Source organism: Nanorana parkeri, unplaced genomic scaffold (genome assembly GCF_000935625.1).
Source record: "Nanorana parkeri isolate BGI_ZX_2015 unplaced genomic scaffold, ASM93562v1 scaffold144, whole genome shotgun sequence".
NCBI classification, from domain to species: Eukaryota; Metazoa; Chordata; class Amphibia; order Anura; family Dicroglossidae; genus Nanorana; species Nanorana parkeri.
The window spans coordinates 23,919-42,858 of record NW_017306412.1 but is presented as its reverse complement, the minus strand read 5'-3'; the positions used below and the strand labels follow the sequence as shown (position 1 = coordinate 42,858).

Below are 18,940 nucleotides of genomic sequence, written 5' to 3'. Positions count from 1 at the left end.
AAAAGGGAAAGTTAATTTTAGATAATTTTTTTTTTTTTTTTTTTTTCTATTAATGGAATCCAGTCTATATCCTATTAACTAGTATAAGGGCAAAATGGAAAGGTTATATAAACAAAGTAACACTGCACAGCCTGACAGGTTGCATGTGCTTTGATAAGTTTGTGTGTGTTCCAGCTGTTAAGCAAGATTAATATATCTTATGTAACTTGACCAAACTTGCTGCCAAACTGGCCCAAACTACCTGTTGAAGTTTTGACTTGTCCAGTATTACATTTTGACATCAAAGTATATCAAAACTTAAAACCAAAAATGTTACATTTTGCAGTCTCCTTTAGTATTTGGAAGTTGTTTTTGTATGTTCTTGGATCATGTGTTTTGGTTAATCCTGAACTACAAATCTATCCTAAATATTTCCTGAAAATGGTTCTTAGTATGTAATAAGACTCCATTAACTTTTTTATTTCTCGTGCGTTCGTTCGTTGAAGGACACAGTGAAGATCGGTAGATCTTGATTCATTGGGTTATACTGCCACCTGCAAGAGTTGGAGGCTAGGTACCAAATGCAAAAGTCAGCCTAGGGAAGGCCCCTGCTGGTTCCCAACAAGACCACCCCCCCAGACCATAAACCCTAGATGAGGGAAAATGGTCTCCACATCCAGATATGTTTCATCTTCTGTCGCCGGTTGGGGATCTTGGATGTGGAACATCTAGTGTCCCATTTCATTGATGAGGTGGATCAGTTTGTAGCCAGGCGCAGGATCTGTTGGCAGACGTAACGTACGACCTAGTGGCGGCATGGGGCCCGTACTGTCTGATTTATGAGTTGCTTCCTTGGAAGCTTCTGCCCCATTTGCTTCGTATGGTCGAGGTGGAAGGGATTTCAGTCATTCTGGTGGCCCCAGACTAGTTTTGCAGACTTTGATACGCAGATCTCATTCGGTTGGTCGCAGACGGTCCCTGGCATCTGCCTACTCGCTCAGACCATCTGTCTCAGGGACCTCTATTCCATCCTGCTTTACAGTTGCTGGCATAAAAAGCATGGCTATTGAAGGCCAGGTGTTAAGAGGTTTGTTAGTCTGTGATTCCTACCATGCTTAAAGCTCATAAGGCTACTTCCCGTAGGATCTATTATCGTACACGGAAACAGAGGTGTCCTGCAGTTACACTGAAAAATAAGAGAAAAAGGGAGAGTGCCGAGCGCCACCAAATAGTGCAATAAAAGGTGAGAAGGTGACAATGTAACAATCATCAGATAGACATGCATCTTCTGGAGACATCAGACTCTGGTTAAAGGTAGTGGATATTCTGGAGCGTGGATTATCCGGCTGTAGGGTAAAAACATACACGAGCGACCATGTGCTGATCGTGTGAATCTGTGAAACAATACATTAATAAGAGAAGAATCGCACTCACACAATGCAGGCTGAAAAGCAGTCTAGAGTAGATGCAGAAGTTCTATTTGATCCTGTGTGCCTTGGTCCGGTTCCCTGCAGCTTCAGTGTTCTGATGTGAATTCTAGTGGAATACAGACTTGCCAGGGAGCAGGTGAAGTGTCCAGGCCAGTGTGCAGAAGACCCTGTCTTTTTTATATTTTCCAAAAAATTGGGCAATAATAAGTGTTTTTTAACATAACATAGGGAAAACAGGGGGGGGGTTCACAATTTTTGCTTTCTTTTATTAGTAAAAACTAAAACCCCCAGTGGTGATTAAATACCACTAAAAGAAAGCTCTGTCTGCCCCCAAAAATGGTATAAAATTCATTTCAGTTCAGCGTTGCATGAATGAATAAATGTCAAAGTACCTCAGCACCGAATACTGAAAAATGGCCTGGACAGGAAGGGTGTTTAACACCCCAGTCATGGAGTGGTTAAACAAACATTTTGCTTTTACTTAATTACTGTTTTTCCATTTTCTGGTCCTCCTAGGCATGCGTGATGTAGCACATGCCTAATAGATGCATCCTGGGAAGGTTACATCACCATTGCATTGCTAGGAAATCTGTAAACTGCAACATCTCGTGAGATCTCGGGGAAAGGCATTTTTCTTTCCCGAGAGCATGTGTATGGTCACATGTCCTTGTCGCATGTGCCAGAGTTCCAGGAAGTTAAGAGAAATGGATTAAAAATGGCTTAAAAATGAGAATAATGGCTTAAAAATGAGAATAATGGGAAGGAAAAGAAAAATGAGGTATATAAAAACCCTTAACCTATTTGTCAAGGGTTTTTAAGTTTCTGTCTGTAGATTCACATCTACAGACAGAAGGTGCCTTTTGTTGTCTTTTTAAAGATAAGGGTAAAGTTCCTCTTTAACAAAACTGTAAATTTCAGTACTTGGAGACAGAATCGATGGTTCCTAGTAATGAATCGTTATTACAGCAGGAAAGCACAGGCTCTGACTGGATTCTTCTTTCCTCCTTAGTTAAAAATCTTTATTCAACCAGAGGAAAAGCCGACCAGGTTTAATAACCTAGAGACATTATTATATTTCTAAGAAGCTGTGTACTCCTTTTTGTGAAATTCTTTTTGAAGTATTAATACTAGTGGATCGCATACAGTATAGCAGTGTTCACCGAGGGCTTTGTAATGGTTGCAGCATACAGCTGTCTAATCACGTTTGTTTTTGCTGAAAAACACTTGGCAACTAAACTGGTATACTAAAATCCTGACACTTTGGCAGGTGTTTGTGATGGCTGTGTTGGCGGCATGATGATTTGTTTGTTGGATTACCCTAAACTAGCCCAAATCTTGTTTGTTGGAGCTTTAAAATCTGTGTTCACTTTGCTGGCCATCTGCATTGAAAAGGAAGTGCTGGGAGTGATCCCCAGTGGATAAGTACGGCTTCATCTAGAATAAGTAAAATTCTCCCTGTGACATCTGCTGCGAGACAGGAAATAACTAATATGATGATCTATATCAACCAAAAGCTGACGGCATGTGCAGAAAAATGTTGAACCAGAATGGTTACATGTTCACTTACAGTGAGGGAAAATAATGATTTGATCCCCTGCAGATTTTGTAAGTTTGCCCACTTACAAAGAAACAAAAGGTCTATAATCTTTATCATAAGTGTATTTTAAATGATAGAGACAGAATATCAACCAACAATCCAGAAAAACACATGATACAAATGTTATAAATTTGAGTTGCAGTATAGTGAGTAAAATAAGTATTTGATTGCCTACCAACCAACAATAATTCTGGCTCCCACAGACTGGCTATGTGGTGCACAGATTAGTCCTGTCAATAACGGCAACTAGTTATGTATATAAAACACCTGTGCACAGAATTTCTTCCATTCAAACATCACCACCATGTGCAAGACCAAAGAGCTGTTCAAAGGATGTTGGGGACAAGATTGTAGACATGCATAAGGCTGGAATGGGCTACAAGACTATCAGCAAGAAGCTTGGGGAGAAGGAAACCACTGTTGGATCGATTTTTCGCAAATGGAAGGTATACAAAATAATCATCAATAGCACTCTTAATCTACTAGTGTATGACCAGTTTTATTGTGCTATATGTCTGAACATGAGCTCCCCCGAACCCAGAAAGTACATAGGCGCACATGCCCAATCAGCTGTGGGCCTGGGCATTCCCTACCCCGCAGCTGCACATAAACAAAGGTGCAGAATGGTTGTGTGGACATCATTGACCTTATTTGGCTACATGGCCATTTTAGATCAGTGTCCTTGACCAACCTAGTAATGGCAACGTAAGCACATTCTGTGATTGAATGAAAACCATTTCAAAATATAGCTACTTGTAACATTTCTGAAATATTTATAGTACATGTAAAAGTTCACACGGAACTGTGCAGAGTTTGCTTTGGGAGTGGATGTTGCAATTTACAAATACATGTTGTATTTTGTAATTGGATACTTCTTACAAATGCAGCCCAGCTGAGCGCTCAGGGCCTAATAAGGCCCCGCTTGTTGTGTCATGTGTTATCGTGCATTGTGCTAAAGCTGGCCATACTCCTTACAACCATCGCACAACTTTTGTTGTGCGATGGTTGTAAGGTCATTAAAATTTTGTACGATCTGCCCATCTTAGACAGGCAGATCGTACTTGTGATCATCGCAAGCCCGCCCCCTGAAGGGAGGGCTTCCGATGATTGCAGTGCTGAGCGGGCAGTGTGCGCCTGCGCACACCGGCCCGTGCTGCATTCATCTTCCGACCACGCCACCACGATTTTCGGCGGGTTTTCAAGCGTGCTCGTAAGAGGAAAGTCGTACGACGTAGAAGAGGTCGCACGCTGCCTATACACCTGCCGATTATCGTACGATCGCGGGATCATCCGCTATTATCGTATGATAATCGGCAGGTGTATGGGCACCTTGAGGCTGCCCATTCAATTGAATGGCCTGCCAGTGCACCAGAAAAGACAAATACATGCCACTTTTTTTTTTTTTTGCAGTGGACCACAACACGCGACACATGGGTTGCGTTACTGTTCATTGTGGCGCGCTGCAATACATATACATCAGAGCTGCGCAGCCTTGAATTTTGGAATTGCAAAATGTTAACGCACATAACACGCTTTACAGCAATATGTTACCACAGAGCATCAGAGAAACGCAAAATATTTTTGCCAAATATTGCCATACAGATTAAGTTCAACCAATATGAAAATTGTTTATCTTTTTGGCTAGTTTTTAAGCTTGTTGCTGGCGTTGGAGAGTCATGGTGGTATTTCGAGTAAACCATTTTAAGGAAGAGTGTACAGGTAGCTTAATGGTTAGCTTTGTTACTTTGAAGACCTGTTTAGGACGCAGAGTATGATACTGGATCCATAGAAGGAATTCCATACATTAGTTGTTTGGCTTCTGCCCACATCAGTCCTAGTATCTGTATGTCTTTGGCAGGGTCACTTGATCGAAAACTTTTTTGGAGAGCAAAACCCTAATTTGGAATCAATAACATACTTAAAGATTTCTTCAAATTGTCGAAGTGGCTATAAGTAATTTTGTAAATGTAGCAGTTGTATCCTGCGGTTTGGTTTGATGTTTGGTTCTCATTGAACTGCTCCACCTGCCCAGCAATGTGATGTGTGTGCTGCTAACATACAACTGAATCAGTTTTGCCTTCATTAGATTTGTTTACGGTTTGTTCTAATTTTGCCTTTTTTTTTTTTGCCTTTCAATTTATGAAGTAGATTGTTGCCGATCAACTTCTGTATAGTTATCACTACGTCGTCTTCTATTTGAGATGCCAGAAATGTAATCTTTCTTCCCTTTAATTTCAGGACTGGGTACAGAAGGTCTGTATCGTGTGAGTGGCTACAAGACGGACCAAGATAATATTCAGAAACAGTTTGATCTGGGTGAGCAATCTGCGCAGTTCATGTAGAAAGCCATTGGCATTTTAAAGCATGCTTGTTTTTTTTCCATATTTTATACAATATATTAAAGGGGTTGGTCCAGTTCTGGGATAGCAACACCCCGTGCACCCCAACATGAAATGAAGTATGGTCGCTCTTTTTTTATCAGTTTTACTATGTATATTGGATTGTGTTTTATGAGGATGGAAAACACCAATAATTTATGAACAAGCTGTATATTTCAGTTCACACGGGAGCCAAATTCAGGCACCTGGCAAGCAAAGTGAATAACTAGTGCCAGACTTGTAAATTTGTATTGGCTCTACTAAACCTGGATCCTAAGCAAAGCTTTTGTTTGATAGTCTGTAAATATAAACGCTGCTGGCAGCTTTCAGCATGGACTGAATACAGCTATCAGTTCATTTTTCTCAGTGCTCTGCCCAGCAGATCTGCACTGATTTGTCAAGTTACAGCGCTGGCTATTTTATGCCTCACTGTTAAGCACCCTACACTTATCTGTTTGAGCTCATAACCCTGCAAGTCCTGCCAATTCCAGATTTACATCATGGTGAGGTTGGCTTTCTAGCATTAGGAAATAGATCTGCTATTCTAGCAATAAAAAGCAGTTTGGATAAAATGGAAAAGCAAGCTTTAAATACATGCAAGGAATGCAGCCTACCGGCTCCTTTATTTTATAAGGAAAATAGTGCTTAGTTCTGCCTTGCTATGTAAATAAATCAAGACCTTCTCCACCCAAGATATTTCACATTTTGGTAAGTGCTGCAGACCTAAACCACCTAATGGTTTTTTGCATCTATCAGGGAGTGCAGTACTAAGATCTGTGCACACATGCTGCAGCAATCATTAGGCTGTCCACCTCACCCCTAGTGCTGTACGGTAACACCCAGAACTTCAGGGAAGGTGGACACAGAGCCATGGCTGATTTTACCAATGGGTTCCTAAGAGCTGTAAGCATTAGTGGGTGCCCAGCCCATCAGGCTCTACCTGACCTATAACTTTAGGGGTAACTGATTATTGAACTGCATATTTCATTAAATGTCTAGTGTTTTCTGTATATTTTTATGTTCCTTCTAGAAAAAGGTTTTCTATTTTTTTATTTTGTTTGTAATGAGAAAATATGAAATGTAAATATTCACAGCCAGTAGGTGAGCTAATAAAAGCGCTGTAGTTTTCTTAGGGCTCATTTAACAGCTGGAGACCAGATTATATACTGTATGTATATTAAAGAACAATTGTAACCCGCAAATGTTTACTTACCAGCTTTTCTAATAGACGATTGAGGTCTTATTTATTCCATTTAGCCTTATTATTTAGAATGCACTCCAGTTTGGGCAGAGTGACTGGAGACATTTGGACAGAGCATTGGTAATTTAATGATAATTTTAGAGATTGAGGTGTTAGTGATCTGCATTCTGAAGAAGACAGCTGGCTGATGGAGGGCTCTCAGCTTATGCTTAATTTCTGGTCAGAAATCACCAAATACACTATATTACCAAAAGTATTGGGACGCCGGCCTTCACACGCACATGAACTTTAATGGCATCCCAGTCTTAGTCCGTAGGGTTCAATATTGAGTTGGCCCACCCTTTGCCGTTATAACAGCTTCAACTCTTCTGGGAAGGCGTCCACAAGGTTTAGGAGTGTGTCTATGGGAATGTTTGACCATTCTTCCAGAAGTGCATATGTGAGGTCAGGTACTCATGATGGACGAGAAGGTCTGGCTCGCAGTCTCCGCTCTGGCGACTTCTGAGCGCTTCAGCACGTGCTGACCCCGCTCTGTCATTTTACGTGGCCTACCATTTCATGCCTGAGTTGCTGCTGTTCCCAGTTGCTTCCACTTTGTTATAATACCACTAACAGTTGACCGTGGAATATTTAGTAGTAAGGAAATTTCACGGATGGACTTACTGCACAGGTGGCAACCTATCACGTACCACGCTTGAATTCACTGAGCTCCTGAGAGCGATCCATTCTTTCACAAATGTTTGTAGAATCAGTCTGCATGCCGAGGTGCTTGATTTTATACACCTGTGGCCATGTAGGTGATTGGAACACCTGAATCCAATGATTTGGAGGGGTGTCGCAATACTTTCGGCAATATAGTGAATATGTAACTCTGTACTAGCTGAAGAATAGGCTGATTAGATGCTGATGAGTATCAGAGTATCACTTGACCATATGTAGCTGCAGGAAGCCGGACACCTGTAGTATCTTCAGGCCCCCTTCACACCTATGTGTTGCATTAATCAGACCCTTTCCTGCGATTAACGCATGCTATCACACAACGCACCAACTATTTTTAACCTCTATGCATGGTGTTGTGATATTGTACCACATTCCAGCGCATTGCGGCCGGGAGGTGTGTTGGGGTGCCATTCAAATGAATGGCAGTGCAACACATCTGCCACACTGTAATGCATGGTAGTTGCAATGTGCGATAGCGTGCGTTAATCGCATGGAACAATGCAATTAATGCAACACATAGGTTTGAATAGGCCCTAAAGGTTTGCACTGGGACATGATCCACTGCATCATGATCTGCTGCTTGGAGTCCTTAGCTATTCCTGTCTCTGCTGTCTTCTTGCTTCTGACTTTTGTGCTCAACAGTATCCTGGGTAATAGGGAATCCCCCATAGGGTTTTATGAGTCACTCCCTATCCTACTCAAAAGCTGTCCTAGGGACAGTGAGGAGTACTACTTTAAACGTCAACCAAATTATTTGAGGGGGATTCCCACTATATAGATGTATACAAATATTGGCTCTGCTTCTCCGGTAGACAGTAATTGATCATCTGTTTTTACAATTAGTTAATCAACTGATAGATTCAAAATGAATTTTCTGCAGTATATGTATGCATCTATCCAGGAGATTGTTAAAAGTTATTACTCTGTAATAATAACTGACTCATGTTTATTGAAAGGTCATTTCTGTTTTTCAGATAACAATTTAAACTTGGCTTCAATGGAGGTGAATGTGAATGCTGTGGCTGGTGCTCTGAAGGCATTCTTTTCAGACCTGCCGGCACCTCTGATATCATATGTTCATCACCCAGATCTTCTGGAAGCTTCAAGTAAGTGAAATTTGTTTGCGCTAGGTGATCATTGACTATTGTAATTGTGTTTTATTAGCATTGTAAAATGTGGCTGTCCGGTTACTTTGTCATATGCTGTATTGGAAATTAGTTCACATAAATATTGCATTAGTTCAAGTCGCTTCATTTTATATATATATTTTTTTTTTTTACATTCATCAACCCTCAAATAGAATCAATAAAATAATCGGTTCACACCACTTAAACCCTAACTCCCACCTTAACCTTTTATTCTGTTTTTGATGGAGTGTAGAAGGGTTAGGAGAAACTCCTGTGAGGTTTTTATTGTGTGTTTTGTTGCAGTTGGGGAGATTTCCCCTCACTTTACTTTTTAGGACAAGACATGATAGGAAACCTTTTCAACAGACACAGACTACATAGGATGGTTGGAACATCTGACAATGGTTTTTATTGCTGTCTTTGTGACCACTACGATCTCCATTTTTTTATTTTTGTGGTCATGCTGTCACAATGACAGAACGTGAGGTATAATCTTCCCTGCAGGATCATGGGCAGAAATAAAAACCTGACAGAAAATGTAACTCTCCCCTACTCCATCCAAGATGGAGTAGTAGCCATATGATGCAACTGAGGGAACTTGTGACTTCCTCTTTAGCACACGTCCCAAGCTTGCATCACGTGCCATATCATCCCTACTACTGATCGGTTGCGAGTAAGCACCTTGGCTCAGTTAACACAGATTACTTCGTGCTAGGACTTAAAGGCCACACACTAAGTATCATGAGGACGCAGGGTGGGCAGTAGACTGTCATTTGGGAATATCTAAGTTGTTCTTATATCTTTTTGTTTTGGTCTCAAATGTATTTCTTGTTTAAAGGGAAACTATAATGTGTGTGTTTTCAGGTTTATTTGTTTCAAGAACTGGTCTTTTATTTCTAATATGTTTTTGTTTTCATTACTTCTATAAAGCCTGCCTTTGCAAATGAAAAATGCAACTTAGGATTCATGATAGTGTTTGCAGTGCTCATCAGTTTGACTTGTGTTCATTTTAAGTAGACTACATTTTCTTACAACAGTTTATATACATTGTTCCTGCAGAAATCCCAGACAAGATGGAGAGGCTTCATGTTTTGAAAGATATTTTGCGGGCTTTTCCTCCTGTCAACTTTGAAGTCTTAAAATATATTATATCTCATCTGAACAGGTGAGTTTGGAACTGCTACTACAATGGTTGATTGGATTTAGATTCCAGCACTTCTGCCACATTTTTTGTTTTGTACAGAGTGAGGCAGTTAAAACCTCTGCCTAGTGTTTTATGGTCATGTCCTTGTTGAGATTTACACTTGTTGTCTCTCTGGGAGTTGTCACTGGAAAGGGGAGGTATTGGAAATTCTCTCAGTGAGAGCAGTCAAACATAAGATGTCCCCTCTATTTCTGGAAAATCCTGTAACGTCACCTGAACAGGAAGTGAGGACAAAATCTTCCCAGTTGGGAACACAGCCAACAATAGAATAGTGTCTAAATTCCATGTTTGGGCTTCCCGTATTATCTAAAATAAAAAGAAGATATGGCTACATATATAAATACTGTTTGCTAGGTCTGTAAACGCATACACCGTTCTCTCACAACAATAAATTAGAGTATTAGATGCTATTTACAACATTTCCTAGTGGTGACAGATCATGTGACATTGTTTGTTGTTGCCAATCCATACTCACAAACAGCAATGACTAGTCTGGATTTTGCTAGCTGAATAGTTGCCTGGGTTATAGGGCACATGGTTTATGTTAGGGGTGTCATTTCATTTTTCCTAAATCTACACTTTGTGAAGAGATTTGTGACCCAGCTGCATAGTTTTCTTGCTATATTGTCTAGGATTGGGGGTAGGTTATCCCTTGAAACCAATTTCTTACTGTTGAATGATTAGCTGTCTCAGCTGAGAGAGGGGGGAATCTCCTGCATCTGTGTGAAACCAGAGACAAAAACGTAAATGGTAGGAGAGATTTTCAGCTAGAAAAGGAAACATTTTACTAGTGGGTGAAGGAGAAGTACTGGGGGACTCTGTACACTACAGGATATATCCATAGTCAGGTGGTACTTTGTCTTTCCAGTCACAGATCTGTAGGCATCAAGAATATATAATATATACAATGGTGTACATGGAAGACATTTAATGCTGTTAGGATGTATAGGAAATTCTGTGACTGTACAAATAAACATAAATGTTCTGATGAAGGTAATTGAACTCTGGGGTGCTTCCTACTATCTTTAGTGCACTAGATATTGCTTTTAATAAACCGTATCTGACAGACACTGATGAACAAAGACGGGCCTGGATACAAACTGATAAGACATGGTGGACATGCATACATTGGGGAATTCTGATGTTTCATAAGTAAACACTCAGTTTGGAGAACCTGGCCCACTTTTAGGCAAATGATCGTAATGTAAGTAGAGGAACTACGGCAACATTTACACCTCTGCAGTTCCCATGTGGTACTTATTAGATGTTTTTATGTGCTTTTCCATTCATCTCTATGGAAAGTTTGCTTTGCTGGAAACTACCCTGAAAGTGCAGCAAGCACAATTTTGACATGCAGTAAAACACAGAGATGTGAATGTAGTCTAGACGTGAAAATGTCAGCACATGGGTTGGGAGTGGTGCTGGATCAAATCCCAGTCAGGACACTATCTGAAAGGAGTTTGCATGTTCTCCCTGTGCTTGTGTGGGTTTACTCCCACACTCCAAAGACATGCTGGTGGTAGGTTCCCTGGCTCCTGTCTAAATTGGCCCTCGTATGTATGCATGTGAGATAGGGACCTAGGATTGTAAGCTCCTTGAGGGGTAGGGACTGATGTGAACGTGCACTGTGTAAAGCACTGTGTACATTTTCAGTGCTATATAAATACCTGTAATAAATAATTGTAGAAGATAGTGAGACTTGTGACAAAAGCATATTTAAAACTGCTTCTCCTTAGAAAGCAGGTAACCACCATCACTGGGTTACTGGAATTTGGATGAAAATATAGATCACTTGAGTGCCATAAGAAAGGCATCACTGTGGACAAGCAGATATGGTGTAATAATTTATTAATGAGTCGGATAGATAGATACTTTTTGGACATGTGATATTACTTTTCAGGAAACTATTGTGACTATACTGCGTGTGCATGTGTATGTATATAATATAATCTAAAAATATAGCATGTAAATATTATGGCTGTAACAACTAATTGATGAAATAGATAATCGATTATAAGAATAGTTGGCAACTATTATCGATTTAGTTGAGAGAGGATCTTTTTTTATATATAAAACTAGTCGAAAAAATAATCGGGCAAATCGATGAAAATAATCGTTAGCTGCAGCCCTAATAAATAAATGAATACAATTTTGATCATTACAGTCATCCGTTGTTTTGTTCCTGCAGGGTCAGTCAACACAATAAAACCAACCTTATGACTGCTGACAACCTTTCCATCTGCTTCTGGCCTACCCTTATGCGCCCGGATTTCGAAAACAAGGAGTTCTTCTCGACCACTAAGAACCACCAATCTGTCATAGAAACATTTATTCAGCAGTGCCAGTTTTTCTTTTTTGATGGCGATGTGGTCGATTCTCCAAGCGTTACCAGTTCTCCGTCAGCACAGCACGGCAGTCCAGGACAACTAGCAACACCTCTAGTCCCTCTGCAGTTCCCTCCTCCACTTCAGCCACAGCTACTACAGCCCACGCTGCAAGCTGACTCTTAGGGCATCATATAAATGGGCACGACTGTACTGTACTTTATTTAATAACCCCAGGTCCTTACTGACAGACCATAACACAGGAGAAAAACAGAAGACTGCTCACCTGTAGTAATATCTTAATGACGCAGATGGATCGGATTATTTTTAGTTCTTGTTATTTTCGTTTGTATTTTTTTAAACACTTTGGACCGTCTAGATAAAGATCGATCTGTGGCAGGCCTTGTTTGTGAAATTTTGCTGCTGCATGGAACTTCAAATACTATACACTTCTCCAGGTGTCGGGAAGATACTTATCAGAAGAGAGGATAACACACACAGAATAAAGAAAATGGTTCTTTTCTATAGAAAATCTAATTACATTTACGGAAATAAATCATTTATGAAGCATTAGTGCTTTCCCAGCCAGTCTAAAGGCTGAGATTTATTTTGGTGTCAAAGCATCTGTGGTGTGCAGACGTGGGTATGTGTGGGTGCGTGTGGGGAGCCTGGCAGTGGGGTGGGTTATGGATTACTTGTTGGCGGTGCTTGGTTCAGAGCTTATCTTGTAAATGATACAAAGTAATAATTGTATGTACATATATAAATGTTTACATATTTCAGGAATAAACATCCATCCATTGAATCAATGTTTTGTTCTGCATGAGGGAATGGGTCAACATGAAGAGAGTCACCGATCTCGACTAACCTCTTCCACCATAATAGCTGAGCGGCTGCTGATAGCCTAAACTATTTGGATTTGCAATTGTATCCCTTGATCTGGATTATTTTGGGTATCCCTGAAAGACATCGAGTAAAATGATTCTTCATTTGAAAAGAATGAAGTGCTTTTGAATACGCTTTAGGGTGCAGCAACACTGAAAAATTACTTTGAAGCAACTAAGCATTCCTTATTACCTTATTATACTACATACAGCCGTGTCTGCGTGTAGCTGCAGTATGCACTGACTTGCACAGCATCTATAGTGGCTAAACAGGTATGCCTAAAAAGTCCGTCTTACCATATGAAAACCTCAAGACCGTGCGTTAGTCTAAGTGGACGCTAACCATGAACTTCTCTTATTTTCCTTCTTTTGACTGTTAGAAAGTGAAAATACCTGTTGATCTTTCCAGAAATGAGTGCTACCCTATGAGCAATGTTAATGGCCCTGGCCTGTTCACCTCTGTGAATTACAGAACCTGTGGTTTGGAGATGTGGAAAGGGGGATGAGTTCTGTAGTCCTAACACCCTACCTGTCCTAGGGTGACAATGCTGCTAATTCAGACACCAAGTGCTGTGTAAGGCTTTATGGAGAGTGATTGGGATTGCCACAACAAATGTAGATTTTTGTTTTCTCTTTATTCTTAAAACAGAACTGCAACCTCCTATCCCTTACAACCAAGGAAGGTGCCTCTGTTTGGATTGCAGTTGTCATTGTGCTGCACATGTGATCAGCTATGACACCAGCCATTTGCTATTTCAGCTCTCAGCTGAGCTTTCAAGCCTTCAAACTGGCAACCTTGACAGTTGTCATGACTTAAAAGTAACTTTTTTGGGAGACATTAAATTGATGGATAACGTTCCTTTTTTAAAGTGCCAGTAACTCGGGAGTTAAATCTTAAAAATGCATTCAAGTACATTATTAACAAAAATGTTAATCTTATTTGTGTATCACTCTTGGATCCTCAAATCATCTCTGAATTGGTGTTGTCCTTCCTTCTGGAGGGTGGCTACTTTTTGTTCTCTATGGTCCCTGTGTGTGATGTAAAGTAGTCACCGCTCCAAGCTCGCACCTGTGCTGGACTACAATCTCAATACAAATTAGTAAAGTAAATGTGAGATTGTAGTCCATCACGGGAGTGATCTTGGAGCGATGACTATATCACACGCAGGGACCATGGGGAACAAAAGTAGCCCCCCTCTAGAAGGAAGGACAGTGTCAGCACCAATTCAGAGATTTGAGGATCTACAGCTGAGTGGTATGCAAATAAGAAACATTTGTAATAATCGTCAAGGTACTTGAATGGATTTTTAAGATTTAACTCCTGAGTTTAGTGTCGCTTTAAGTGAGCTGGGTACTTTTATAGAACAATAAACAATATAGCATATTAAGTAGCATGTGAAGCAGATCAGTGTAAACTCAGGAATAAAAGATTTACTTATATGGCCAGATTAATAACTAGAAATGAGAAGAAACACTTTCCCCAGACCGTCCCTCACATCTGGCCAGTTTATTACACCGCAACTTCTATGTATGCCAGAACGCTTGAAATGTATGGTACTGATTACATTTCATTTCCATTTCTTATAGGAAACGGTAGAATTAACCATTCCTTTCATGAGGCTGTAAATCTGTTGCATTCCAAAGTCCAGGGTTTCATCTAGAAATGTCTGGATCGTATAGTTAAACCTCTTTTAACATAAATATCCTACAGGCTTATGAGGTGAAATGTCTGTTATCCAGAAAACCTCCCTTCATAATGCCTATATCATAGGACTGCTCTATAACCTGTGAAATACATTTTCATATTGTACTATTCACATAAATAGTGTTCTACTTGGATAGGCGAGTAGTTGACAAATACCATTGGTTTGATCTACACACACCTGAATACAATGACATTTCTATTATCAAGAGTTCTTGGGGCCTGATCCCACCATTATTTCTAAATGGTTGGAACTATTCCTATGGTACTACAGGTTAAACAGTAACTGTACCTTTATAACACATTAGTAATTTTACTATGTATTCAGTCATCAGTATAGTACATATTTGATTTCCGCCTGGTTCACACTGTGCTAAAGCAGTAACGCAGGTCATACGCACGGCCCTGCCAGTTATTTGATCTGCCCAGAAAGCTGTTATGTTTTATAGTATAATCTAAAGCTTTTTTTGATATAGCAGGGAACATTTGTGTCTCTGGGAGAGGGAGTGAAGGGAAAAGCCTGCAATGGGACACAGATGCAAAAACCTTTCTCACTAAAGAGTAAGTTTAAGCAATAGATTTACTTTAAAGTGTAAAATTGAGAATACTTTATATTTGTTACATATTCCCAGTCACATTGCATAATAATAATAAAAAAAGTTACTTTTTTTAGATGTTCATTGTGGCAGCTCCAGGTCTGAGAAATCCTGCTTAGTTCTCACTGTCTGAGGTGGGTTTGGGGGAGTTTTGTTTCAAATTATTAACCCTGTCTGTACTGTTGGCAGATTTCTTCACTTGTAAACTTGGTGAGCAAGACCGTCTGTCCTAAAGAGTTAAAGAGCTGAAGACTTTGTATATGAATGAGGGGAGTTCAGCCTGTCCTAAAGCCCGGGTATACACGGTATAAATTTCAGCCGGTTCCTAATGAACCGGACGAAATTTGCACAGCGAGTGCCGCTGTCAGCACACTTTTGCCCCCCGCATCCCCTGATCAGAGGCAGCCAATTGCCTGCAAGCTCCGTTTGGGTATTCTGACAGCGGCTGCTGTTAGAGTACAATGCAGACAGCGGGGGATTTATCCATCAATGCTTAGAGGTTGAACAAAGAAAATATAAGCCTCTATTAGGACATAGTTTGATATTGCTGAAATTGAGAGGCAAGCATGCAAGGCCTGCTAACTAGAGATGTCTATAAGGTAGAAAATATATTATATCAATTATTTTTTAGTTGTGCTGTGTTGATGGGAACACATAACAAACATACAGGGGGGGTTTATAAAGTTTGACAGAAAAAGTGGAACTGAACATAAATGAATGTGTAGTTCTACTTTTGCAGTCAAACTTCATGAAACCCCCACTATATGTCTGTGTTCTCATTCACAGTGTATAAAAAAATAATTTCTATTTCTTATGTTTTAGATATTTCTTTGGTGAAGGTCTTTATGCAAATTCCATGCTACTCTAAACCGTTTGAATGTGCAACTAGATGGTCGGAGTTAAAGGAGAACTAAGAGGTGAGTGAAAATCACTCATCCTCATGGTGTGAGGCGAAGTGTGACAATGAAACTGTCACACGTCGTCTCAATAGATCAGGAAGTGAGCGCGCACATACCGTCGCTCACTTCTCGATCATCTCCCTGCAGAGAGTGGTAACTGTCAGTCATGGCTCCCCGCAGGGATCCTCCCTCTCCCCGCTCTGATCCTCCCTCTCCCCGCTCTGATCCTCCAGCGCTGACTGGAGGGGGTGGGTACAGCTGGCTCTGCCTGTAGCCAGCTGTCGCAGCTAGTTCATGTGCTCCCGTGACCCTTAAGAGAACTATGGGGAAAAACACTTACCCCATAGTTCTCTGTTAAGTAGAATTTTGCAATCACGTTCGTATGAAAAATCCCGTCAGAACATTTGATAATACCGTCAGAGGCTTAGCAATTGTCGTTCTAAATTTTATTTGATTTTGGAATGAATGGAGTTTCTGAACAAAAACCACATTCGCTGTTCCAATTTCGTTCCTCGAGAAAAAATTTCCAACATGCTCAAATATTTTTATTCCTTTGGTTGAAATCGATCATTGATTTAACCGCATCAACGATTATTAAGTTGAATGGACGGAATTGATTTTTGTTCGTTCAAAATTCTGTGTATACTCAGCTTTAGCGTCCTCTCATCACCATACAATGCCTCGGAGGCTTTAGCCCTTTGTCAAGACAGACCGTGTTCAAATCTATGCAACTGATAATCAGCTCTGGCAGCACAGTACAGAGTTAGACACCGTTCACATTGAGCGATTTATCGCGCGGCAAATTACCGCGCGATATCGCGCTCCAATGCAATCCAATGGGGCAAAGGGTCCTGCTGTCGCGGGTCGTGCGTCGCTACAGCAGGACCCTTTTTTGAGCGGATTTAGCCGCGATTCAAGCTTGCTCAATGCGAGCTTGAACGCGGCAAATCTCGCGATGTCGCGCAATATGCAAATCGTGCGACAAACGCGCGATTTGCATATCGCGCAGTGGGAACGGGGCCTTAGAGTAAATATAAGTTCCCTCAGCTCCCCCTTAACATTATATAGGGCAGGGGGTTTGGCAGGATTTTTAAGCAAATATAAAGCACTCACCAATGTAAGCACCATAATAGTCTTTTTTGCCCCAATTTGGCTGCCAAAGTGGAACTACACTTTAATGTAAAAGTTCACACTTTTTGTAAACATTCTATCAGTCCCCCTTCCTAGACCCCTCAATACACTCAGCTGGTCCACCCTCCATTACACACACACACACTTCTCTGTACTTCCCTTTTCCAATGGCTGTGACCTCCCACACGGTCTGCTGCTGGATGGTGAAAGTCTAGTTTCTGGGCTGTCTATGCATTAATATCCCATTGACTTCAGTAGGGTGTTGCAACTGCGTTACAAGTACTGTACGCCCTATTCAAGTCTAAAGGACATTGGAGCACAAGCAGCCCGACACTAGCTGTTTACTGGCAAGGCTGAAAGAGAAGAGTAGTCACTTATTTTTAATATGCTTAACTCCGGTGTACAGAAACATTAAGAATTACATTATTAAATGATTTCAATGTTACTGTCCATTGTAATGGTTACTGAACAGTGAAAATTATGGATATGAGCAATAATGACAGTCGCCACAAAATATTGAGAGGGAGGGATGTAATATTTACTGTAGAGGCAATATAGTAACAGTTGCACTAGTCAAAGTACATGACTTGGATAGATGATTGTAGTTCATGGTTTGTTGCCCTCAGATGGCTGCCTATGCACCGCACTTGTAGTCAATTAACACTGCCTCCCATCCATATTAATACATGTCTGTACCTTGGTACCGGCATGCTTGGGAGTAGAGATCCACCAATACCATTTTTTCTAGACCGAGTACATCAACTATAGAGGACTACAAATACAGTTCCCACTCTCCCATACATCCCCTCTAGGAGAGCGGTGTGGGCGGAGACTGCGCTGTCACAGGAGGCTGAGCTCTCCACCGCTCGCTCAGCCTCCTGTGGCAGCTGTCAGGATGTAGAGAGGGTACAAGCAGTGGGTGATAGTGATCGCTGAGTGTTTGTACATAATTGAGTACAGAGTATGGTTACTGTATCCTCAATTATGAATAAATGGGAAGTGATCTATATCTCCTCCTGGTCATGATTGTAGTTATAGTAAACACGCTCAGAATAGAGGATTCCGGTTCATTGATTAGAGGGGCTGGAGAAAAAGATTGATGGCTCTGTGTCCTCAATCTTTTTCTATTTTTTAAAAGGGAAAAAAATCAGGTCAGTCTGTTTTAGACCCCTAGTATTTCCCAACAGTAAAGTAAAAAAATAAAAAATATTCTATAAAAATTAAATATAAAAAAATAAAGTTTTGGGGGTTTGCAGGGGAGAGTGGGGGGCGGGAACTTACCTGCAGCTCCTCTGCTTAGAAAGGCAGCGATCACAACTGTCAGCGCTCCCTCTCTCTCCTCCTGGCCGCTCTGAAGCTGCAGCGTCCGGGAGGAGAGAGTGGGAGCGCTGACAGGTGTGATCGCTGCCGCCATCTTAAATAGGCCCCCCTCCCAGTCGGGTCTTTCCTCGCCCCCCGCCACTGCTTAACTTGCCTATATGGTAGTGACGGCTCAGGAATAACCGACGCGCTGGGCTCAGGAAAACAGTGGACGTAGCAGTAAAAACAGAAGAACACTAAGGCCTTGTTAACACCGAAAGCGTTGCAATCCAAAGTGGTAACTGCTGGAACGCACAGCGATCGCTTGCACAACTTCTCCCTGCGTTCTGGGGCGGGAGGGGGCGTGGTGGTGCTTTGAATTCAATGGAACCGCTTCCACGTTTGTTCCCCCGCCCGCAGTGCAATCGGATGCGTGGCAAAACTTTGCCTACATTCCATTCCCCCGCAA

At 41.1% G+C, this 18,940-nt stretch overlaps 1 protein-coding gene across 1 annotated transcript in view; it reads left to right on the top strand.

Annotated features, from left to right (window-relative positions):
• LOC108785136 (rho GTPase-activating protein 5-like) overlaps window positions 1-12,231 on the top strand; it is a 42,122-nt gene extending 29,891 nt beyond the window's left edge. The window contains exons 3-6 of the mRNA XM_018554152.1: window positions 5,245-5,319; window positions 8,277-8,411; window positions 9,492-9,597; window positions 11,825-12,231. Of these exons, the coding sequence (XP_018409654.1) occupies window positions 8,303-8,411; window positions 9,492-9,597; window positions 11,825-12,146 (537 nt within the window). The 5' untranslated portion in view covers window positions 5,245-5,319; window positions 8,277-8,302 and the 3' untranslated portion in view covers window positions 12,147-12,231. The remainder of the gene's footprint in view (window positions 1-5,244; window positions 5,320-8,276; window positions 8,412-9,491; window positions 9,598-11,824) is intronic.
• Window positions 12,232-18,940: the final 6,709 nt, after the last annotated feature.